Raw genomic sequence first — 10,088 nt, forward strand, 5'->3', positions numbered from 1 at the left:
CACTTACAACATGTTGCCATCTAGTGGTCGGTTCTGGTAATTAATCTTACACAATAACAAGCCTCCTAACTGCTTCATATTTAGCCCAAGGGCAACAGAGCTCTCATTTCCATAGTCATCCTAGCTCAGTGTATTGACCAGCAGCTAAACAGCTGTGCTTGGATGTACTATGTGTTCCTATGGGAGCTTGTGAACATTGCATAGCCTACTTGTTCACACCAGTGGTCCCAGTGGGGTCCAGTTCAACCATTGGCCTGTGCTGCTGTCAAGACCTTGCAGGCTAATCAACGCCTCCCTAGTGGGGAACAAAACAGTCCCCTACCTCCTTCCTAATAGTTCCAGCTTCCCCGGGTTGACCTGCAGCGTTTTGGGACAGTGATTATGTGAGGGCAAGGTGAGTTATGTCTGTACACATTAAACCATCTAGTTCCCCATAATGCTAATGTTGCTGAAGAATCCAATTGAACTGTTCTGTCACAGATTGTCAGAGACAACCGGCATAAACCGCTTTGGCCTGGTTGTAAGAGACTTGTATCAGCAGCAGCATTACATGACTGTATTAACCCGTGGTGGTGCTCCGAGGGCTGTGTGTGTGTGTGTGCACTCAATGTGTGTGTGCGTGTGTATGCTTACGCTTATGTATGTGTGTGTGTGTGATACACCCGCCTCTCGAGGGGCAGCGGAGTGGAGAGCTGACATTCCCAGCCTCTCCAGCATATAAATGCAGCAGCAGCTCTCCAGGGCGAAGCTACCAGCTCTGTGGACACGCTGTGGAGCTCCACTACATCTGACTACCCAGCACTCCACAAGGTCACAACCGCTCTCTCCAGCTCAGACCCAAGGCCCAGGCCCAGCCCCTCTTACCTGCCAACTACCATCTGTTCAACATGGCGACCCAATGGGGACTCTGCGGTGCAGGGAAGATCAGCCACGATTTCAGTGTGGCCATGAAAACCCTCCCTCCTGGAGACCACCAGGTACCCCACTCCACCCAAACAAACAAACACATTCTATCGTGATTCACATGCTGGATGTCTCTCTTCCTCCTGCCTCTCTCTCTGTGTCGGCACTGACAGCTTGCCTAGAAGTGATGAATGTCTGTGTGTTTTCCCTCTTGTTCCAGATAGTGGCGGTGGCTGCAAGGAGTCTGGAGCGTGCCCAGAAGTTTGCCAAGAAGCACAGCATCCCCAAGGCCTATGGGAGCTATGAAGAGCTGGCCAGCGATGCAGAGATTGGTGGGTTAACAGCTTGGGAGGGCCTGGCTGTGCAGCCACAGATAATGGCTTAATGACGTAACTGTTTGAAAATCAGCCTCCAGCCCTGCAGACATGGTGTACCTGGACGTGCTGCACACGGAGCAATGGCGCATGGGCCTGCTGGTACTCCAGGCAGGGAAGAACATGCTGTGTGAGAAGCCCTTCGCCATGAACTCCAGGGAGGTGGGGGACCTCATTGCTGCCTCCAAGAAGTCCAACGTTTTTCTCATGGAGGTGTGGGAAAGGCTCAATGAGAGTTGGGGTTTCCATAAACGTGTCTCAGTCTGTTAACATGATTTATTGCTTGATTCTCACCATTTGTACTGTTGTCACATTACTGTAGCAAATATCAGACCTGGGTTCAAATACTATTTCAAATATCTAAATTACTTTCACATACTGTACATTCAAAATAAGGTATATTTTATTTGAAAAGACAAGTAGTTAAATATTTTTATGTATTTGGAAATACTATTATTTCAAATATTATTTCAAAAAGGTATTTGAAAATACTCTCAAATACTATTTGGTTTTTACAAATAACCATTCAAATACTCAAATAAAAGTGCTTGTTTTGGGCTGTGTATTTGAAAGTACTCAAATACACAGAAAAAGTATTTTAAATACCAGATCGTCAACTACACATGTATTTGAACCAAGGTCTGGCAAATATATGGACTGATTTTGCTGATCATATGAGGGCTGTTGTAGAAATTACCAAGTTGAGGTATAGAAAGGAACTGTCTGTCCACTCTGAGGTGTTGGGCTCTCTCTGTCCTCCCCCAGGCCATCTGGTCCCGTTTCCCAATGCACAGGGAGGCTCGCAGGCTGCTGGCTGAGGACGCCATTGGCGAGGTAAAGCTGGTGAAGGCCTTTTCCGGCTCCCCTCAGCTTCACATCCCCCGCTCGGTGGAGAAGGAGCTGAGAGGAGGCGCTCTGTTGGACATTGGGGTCTACATCTTGCAGTTTGTGCTGATGGTGTTCAACGGGGAGAGGCCAGAGTCCATCCATGCCACTGTAGTTCTTCTCAACTCAGATATTAATCTTGGCACCTACATGTAGTACCAAATATCCTGTCCGTGCTGGCCAGCTAACAATCTATCACAAGATACTACTCACTGGTCATGTAAGCCAAGTAAACCAGAGATTGTGGGACATGGACAATGAGTTTGGAATTGGGCACAACCCAAGGATCAGATTAACATTGGGGTCAGTATTGACTAGGCCTATGACAATAATTCATTCTTTATTGAAGAGTAAAGGGCTAACTTGCTGTTTGACTTGTTGATGTTTGACAGGAGTGGATGAGTCCATGGTGGTGATGTTTCCCAGGAACAGGCTGGCTTGCTGTTTGACTTGTTGATGTTTGACAGGAGTGGATGAGTCCATGGTGGTGATGTTTCCCAGGAACAGGCTGGCTTTCTGTTTGACTTGTTGATGTTTGACAGGAGTGGATGAGTCCATGGTGGTGATGTTTCCCAGGAACAGGCTGGCTTTCTGTTTGACTTGTTGATGTTTGACAGGAGTGGATGAGTCCATGGTGGTGATGTTTCCAAGGAACAGGCTGGCTTTCTGTTTGACTTGTTGATGTTTGACAGGAGTGGATGAGTCCATGGTGGTGATGTTTCCCAGGAACAGGCTGGCTTTCTGTTTGACTTGTTGATGTTTGACAGGAGTGGATGAGTCCATGGTGGTGAAGTTTCCCAGGAACAGGCTGGCTTTCTGTTTGACTTGTTGATGTTTGACAGGAGTGGATGAGTCCATGGTGGTGATGTTTCCCAGGAACAGGCTTGCTTTCTGTTTGACTTGTTGATGTTTGACAGGAGTGGATGAGTCCATGGTGGTGATGTTTCCCAGGAACAGGCTGGCTTTCTGTTTGACTTGTTGATGTTTGACAGGAGTGGATGAGTCCATGGTGGTGATGTTTCCCAGGAACAGGCTGGCTTTCTGTTTCTTCTCCATCACTGTTTCACTGCCTAACGACGCCACCATCAGCGGAACAAAGGGCACCATCAGGGTATGTTGCTACTGAATCAACCTTTAAACTGCCCAGTCTGTTTTATCTTCATTTAGGGGAAATGTAATAAAGTGATGAAAGAGCCAGCAAATGCTAAACAATGTCTGATCTACAGTATGTCCCTGATTGAGACTTCATTGAGATGTATTATTTATTCATTCATATACTGATAAGTATACACATAAAACATAATGGCTGTTTCATGTCCTCTCAGGTTCTAGGTCCCATGCATTGTCCCACCACACTGGAGGTGAATGGGAAGACGACACAGTACCCCCTGCCTGAGGCCTCCTTACCTCTGAACTTCACTAACAGCACTGGGCTGCGCTACGAGGCTGAGGAAGTCAGTATGGTGGCTCGCAAGGTCTTACCAGAGAAAAACACAATTTCTCTGTTCTAAGATGAGTGTTTGTTTGAACAGATATACAACAACAATCCAATTGCAATGCTATTGGTATATCCTAGGTAATAAACAGTAAAAACAGTAAAATAAATAATAACATTGTTGTTACCTGCTGCTTCCGACCGGAATCTTTGCTTACAATAGTCAGTCAATTTCTCCTTCTCTTCAGCAGGACTGAAGGAGAACCCCAGAATGCCCCTGTCCGAGTCGGCCCTGCTCACTGAGATTATGGATGAGTGCAGGAAACAGGTGAGAATGGTCTTCAACCAGGATAGCCAATAACCACCCCTCACTCGCCACTCGACGATGGTCCATCTGACCTGTGCCACAGGGCCTGGACATGGACAGAGCTGTGTGCGGCAGGAGGGAGGGATTAATCCCTGAGTGTACAATGATCCCCTCACGATTTAGCCCTATACAGCTTGCACCTGATGTGAGACAAATTTGAACACGATGATGACAAGGAAGCCTGAGTTGATCAGTCGGCAACTGTGAGCTGCTAAGACTGACAGGTTGAATTAATAGTGCTAAAGTCTGTCACAGTGAAGTGTACGATTGATGGGTTCAATAAAGAACACTGATTGTCATGGTGAGGTTTATTTCATGAGGTGACAAGATCATCCTAAAACGGTGATCATCAGTCAGAATACATTCAAATTGGAGAAAAAACTAATTGTCATAGACACATTGTCGGACCCCCATAAAACTATTGTCTAAGTAAACAATGACTTTGCTTCCCAAGGTCATGAGTTGAAACGAGGCCTGATGAGTCAGCAAGTTTATGTATGTCACATTTGACAACATAGGCTACCATGGCCAGCTCTTAGGTTTCAGTACACCAAGCAGCACATGAGGAAATAATGTAATCTAAAAGTAATTTAAAGATTTTATATTAAAGATTTGAAGTGATTTGAAGGCCTAATCCAAAATATGAACATAAGTTATTCATTAGACACAAAACAATCAGCACCAAACCTCGGTCTGTTATGGGTGTAAAATGGCACGTTGATTTCATCTGTTGGTAAATGTCCATTACTGCCACACCAGTGTTTTATAACGTGTGTGCTTGATATACCCGGATGTATTTGTAATATTCCTGAACACTACTGGTTGGTTACTCGCGTCAATGACGCTATATCGCCATTTAATCAAAACAGAGTCTGTCGCCACCTGCTGGCTAATAGTTACATGTTGTCGACACCAATATGGCAACCAGGTGGGGAATCTGTAGCGCCGGTAAAATCAGCCATGATTTCTGTGGCCCATTGTAATGCATTTTTTGAGTTGCTGACATTACAATCTCGTTTAATGCCGCAAGGTATACTCTGCACAGATGGATGACTTATCGTAAAACTCGAACTAAATGAGCATGTAGGAAATGTAATATAGAAATGTGAAAGTGGTTTATTTAAAAGTGTCATAGGCTACAAACATGATGAAAATGTAAAATGATGAGTGAATGAAATAGCCCACCTTTTGGTCATCCCTAGATTGTTGCTGTGGCAGCTCGGAAACTACAGGACGCTCAGGAGTTTGCAAAGAAGCACAGCATCCCTCAAGCCTATGGCAGCTATGAGGAACTGGCCAGATATCCAGAGATTGGTCAGTGTCTCGTCTCAAACATAATCTGGCCGTCACCTCCGGTGCTTAATGTCCCTCTCAGTGTGTGTAATATGCATCAGAACAGTGTTTATTAGTGCATTTTATTATGGAATTTTTCTAAACGACCTCACGTTCAGTAATAAGATGTATTCCTCTTCTAATTCCTAAAAATGTATCCTTAATCCTGTCTGCTCATTGTCACTGTGTGTGGGTAGAGGTGGTATATGTGGGCACCATCCACCCATACCACCTGCCAGTTGGCATGCTCTTCATGAACGCCCAGAAGAATGTGCTGTGTGAGAAGCCTATGGCCATGAACCTCAGAGGGGTGCAAGAGCTGATGGCCTCTGCTAAGATGAACAACGTGTTTCTCATGGAGGTAATACGGACTGTTACACTTGTGTCATTATGACCACGCCACATACCCAGCCAGTGTTTCAACAGCACGCAGGTGAAGGCAGCCCCGTGTGAGTGTCTGTGTGTAACCATAGTGCTCTCCCTCTTCCGCCTCATCGTCCTCCTCTCTTGATGCTCCAGGCAGTGTGGAACCGCTTCTTCCCAGCCTCTCTGGAGATTGAGCGCCTGCTGTCTCGGGGGGAGGTGGGTGAGGTGAAGATTGTAAAGGCAGACTAGTGCTTTACCTATTGGGGATATCCTACTAGTCCTTTACCTATTGGGGATATCCTACTAGTTCTATAGTTATTGGGGATATCCTACTAGTGCTTTACCTATTGGGGAAATCCTACTAGTCCTTTACCTATTGGGGATATCCTACTAGTCCTTTACCTATTGGGGATATCCTACTAGTCCTTTACCTATTGGGGATATCCTACTAGTCCTTTACCTATTGGGGATATCCTACTAGTGCTTTACCTATTGGGGATATCCTACTAGTCCTTTACCTATTGGGGATATCCTACTAGTGCTTTACCTATTGGGGATATCCTACTAGTCCTTTAGTTATTGGGGATATCCTACTAGTACTTTAACTATTGGGGATATCCTACTAGTCCTTTACCTATTGGGGATATCCTACTAGTCCTTTAGTTACTGGGGATATCCTACTAGTCCTTTACCTATTGGGGATATCCTACTAGTCCTTTAGTTATTGGGGATATCCTACTAGTCCTTTACCTATTGGGGATATCCTACTAGTGCTTTACCTATTGGGGATATCCTACTAGTGCTTTAGTTATTGGGGATATCCTACTAGTCCTTCACCTATTGGGGATATCCTACTAGTCCTTTACCTATTGGGGATATCATACTAGTGCTGTACCTATTGGGGATATGTCCTACTAGTCCTTTAGTTATTGGGGATATCCTACTAGTCCTTTACCTTTTGAGGATATCCTACTCGTGCTTTACCTATTGGGGATATCCTACTAGTCCTTTAGTTATTGGGGATATCCTACTAGTCCTTTAACTATTGGGGATATCCTACTAGTCCTTTAACTATTGGGGATATCCTACTAGTCCTTTACCTATTGGGGATATCCTACGAGTCCTTTAGTTATTGGGGATATCCTACTAGTCTTTTACCTATTGGGGATATCCTACTAGTCCTTTAGTTTTTGGGGATATCCTACTACTCCTTTAGTTTTTGGCGATATCCTACTAGTCCTTTACCTATTGGGGATATCCTACTAGTCCTTTACCTATTGGGGATATCCTACTAGTCCTTTACCTATTGGGGATATCCTACTAGTCCTTTAGTTATTGGGGATATCCTACTAGTCCTTTAACTATTGGGGATATTCTACTAGTCCTTTACCTATTGGGGATATCCTACGAGTCCTTTAGTTATTGGGGATATCCTACTAGTCTTTTACCTATTGGGGATATCCTACTAGTCCTTTAACTATTGGGGATATCCTACGAGTCCTTTAGTTATTGGGGATATCCTACTAGTCTTTTACCTATTGGGCATATCCTACGAGTCCTTTAGTTATTGGGGATATCCTACTAGTCCTTTACCTATTGGGGATATCCTACTAGTGCTTTACCTATTGGGGATATCCTACTAGTCCTTTACCTATTGGGGATATCCTACTAGTGCTTTACCTATTGGGGATATCCTACTAGTGCTTTACCTATTGGGGATATCCTACTAGTGCTTTACCTATTGGGGATATCCTACTAGTCCTTTACCTATTGGGGATATCCTACTAGTCCTTTACCTATTGGGGATATCCTACTAGTGCTTTACCTATTGGGGATATCCTACTAGTCCTTTAGTTATTGGGGATATCCTACTAGTACTTTAACTATTGGAGATATCCTACTAGTCCTTTACCTATTGGGGATATCCTACTAGTCCTTTAGTTTTTGGGGATATCCTACTAGTCCTTTACCTATTGGGGATATCCTACTAGTCCTTTAGTTTTTGGGGATATCCTACTAGTCCTTTACCTATTGGGGATATCCTACTAGTCCTTTACCTATTGGGGATATCCTACTAGTGCTTTACCTATTGGGGATATCCTACTAGTGCTTTAGTTATTGGGGATATCCTACTAGTCCTTCACCTATTGGGGATATCCTACTAGTCCTTTACCTATTGGGGATATCCTACTAGTGCTGTACCTATTGGGGATATGTCCTACTAGTCCTTTAGTTATTGGGGATATCCTACTAGTCCTTTACCTTTTGAGGATATCCTACTCGTGCTTTACCTATTGGGGATATCCTACTAGTCCTTTAGTTATTGGGGATATCCTACTAGTCCTTTAACTATTGGGGATATCCTACTAGTCCTTTAACTATTGGGGATATTCTACTAGTCCTTTACCTATTGGGGATATCCTACGAGTCCTTTAGTTATTGGGGATATCCTACTAGTCTTTTACCTATTGGGGATATCCTACTAGTCCTTTACCTATTGGGGATATCCTACTAGTGCTTTACCTATTGGGGATATCCTACTAGTGCTTTACCTATTGGGGATATCCTACTAGTGCTTTACCTATTGGGGATATCCTACTAGTCCATTACCTATTGGGGATATCCTACTAGTGCTTTACCTATTGGGGATCTCCTACTAGTGCTTTACCTATTGGGGATATCCTACTAGTGCTTTACCTATTGGGGATATCCTACTAGTCCTTTACCTATTGGGGATATCCTACTAGTCCTTTACCTATTGGGGATATCCTACTAGTGCTTTAGTTATTGGGTATATCCTACTAGTCCTTTACCTATTGGGGATATCCTACTAGTGCTTTACCTATTGGGGATATCCTACTAGTGCTGTACCTATTGGGGATATATCCTACTAGTCCTTTAGTTATTGGGGATATCCTACTAGTCCTTTACCTATTGGGGATATCCTACTAGTCCTTTACCTATTGGGGATATCCTACTAGTGCTGTACCTATTGGGGATATATCCTACTAGTCCTTTAGTTATTGGGGATATCCTACTAGTCCTTTACCTATTGGGGATATCCTACTAGTGCTTTAGTTATTGGGGATATCCTACTAGTCCTTTACCTATTGGGGATATCCTACTAGTGCTTTACCTATTGGGGATATCCTACTAGTGCTGTACCTATTGGGGATATATCCTACTAGTCCTTTAGTTATTGGGGATATCCTACTAGTCCTTTACCTATTGGGGATATCCTACTAGTGCTTTAGTTATTGGGGATATCCTACTAGTCCTTTACCTATTGGGGATATCCTACTAGTCCTTTAACTATTGGGGATATTCTACTAGTCCTTTACCTATTGGGGATATCCTACGAGTCCTTTAGTTATTGGGGATATCCTACTAGTCTTTTACCTATTGGGGATATCCTACTAGTCCTTTACCTATTGGGGATATCCTACTAGTGCTTTACCTATTGGGGATATCCTACTAGTGCTTTACCTATTGGGGATATCCTACTAGTGCTTTACCTATTGGGGATCTCCTACTAGTGCTTTACCTATTGGGGATATCCTACTAGTCCTTTACCTATTGGGGATATCCTACTAGTGCTTTACCTATTGGGGATATCCTACTAGTGCTTTAGTTATTGGGGATATCCTACTAGTCCTTTACCTATTGGGGATATCCTACTAGTGCTTTACCTATTGGGGATATATCCTACTAGTCCTTTAGTTATTGGGGATATCCTACTAGTCCTTTACCTATTGGGGATATCCTACTAGTGCTTTAGTTATTGGGGATATCCTACTAGTCCTTTACCTATTAGGGATATCCTACTAGTGCTTTACCTATTGGGGATATATCCTACTAGTCCTTTACCTATTGGGGATATCCTACTAGTCCTTTAGTTATTGGGGATATCCTACTAGTCCTTTACCTATTGGGGATATCCTACTAGTGCTTTACCTATTGGGGATATCCTACTAGTCCTTTACCTATTGGGGATATCCTACTAGTCCTTTACCTATTGGGGATATCCTACTAGTCCTTTACCTATTGGGGATATCCTACTAGTCCTTTAGTTATTGGGGATATCCTACTCGTCTTTTACCTATTGGGGATATCCTACTAGTCCTTTAGTTTTTGGGGATATCCTGCTAGTCCTTTAGTTTTTGGGGATATCCTACTAGTCCTTTACCTATTGGGGATATCCTACTAGTCCTTTACCTATTGGGGATATCCTACTAGTCCTTTACCTATTGGGGATATCCTACTAGTCCTTTACCTATTGGGGATATCCTACTAGTGCTTTACCTATTGGGGATATCCTACTAGTCCTTTACCTATTGGGGATATCCTACTAGTCCTTTACCTATTGGGGATATCCTACTAGTCCTTTACCTATTGGGGATATCCTACTAGTCCTTTACCTATTGGG

At 43.5% G+C, this 10,088-nt stretch overlaps 1 protein-coding gene and 1 pseudogene across 1 annotated transcript; both read left to right on the top strand.

The window, feature by feature from the left end:
* Positions 1-887: 887 nt before the first annotated feature.
* On the top strand, positions 888-3,958 carry LOC120025366 (trans-1,2-dihydrobenzene-1,2-diol dehydrogenase-like). The gene is made up of 8 exons (XM_038969909.1): positions 888-977; positions 1,124-1,235; positions 1,327-1,490; positions 2,043-2,288; positions 3,151-3,273; positions 3,488-3,620; positions 3,675-3,687; positions 3,844-3,958. Exons 1-8 carry the CDS (start codon positions 888-890, stop codon positions 3,956-3,958), a joined length of 996 nt encoding a protein of 331 aa, XP_038825837.1.
* A 923-nt stretch (positions 3,959-4,881) lies between these two features.
* LOC120025045 lies at positions 4,882-5,911 on the top strand (annotated as a pseudogene).
* Positions 5,912-10,088: the final 4,177 nt, after the last annotated feature.

The sequence above is a fragment of the Salvelinus namaycush genome, chromosome 30 (genome assembly GCF_016432855.1).
Source record: "Salvelinus namaycush isolate Seneca chromosome 30, SaNama_1.0, whole genome shotgun sequence".
Lineage (NCBI taxonomy): Eukaryota > Metazoa > Chordata > Actinopteri > Salmoniformes > Salmonidae > Salvelinus > Salvelinus namaycush.

What these genes read in the sequence shown, in the direction of transcription:
- LOC120025366 (XM_038969909.1), top strand. Translation starts at nt 888, where the DNA reads ATGGCGACCCAATGGGGACTCTGCGGTGCAGGGAAGATCAGCCACGAT. An exon ending in CCAACGTTTTTCTCATGGAG is followed by an intron (nt 1,491 to 2,042) that starts GTGTGGGAAAGG and finishes GTCCTCCCCCAG; the next exon opens with GCCATCTGGTCCCGTTTCCC. An exon ending in CCACTGTAGTTCTTCTCAAC is followed by an intron (nt 2,289 to 3,150) that starts TCAGATATTAAT and finishes TGTTGATGTTTG; the next exon opens with ACAGGAGTGGATGAGTCCAT.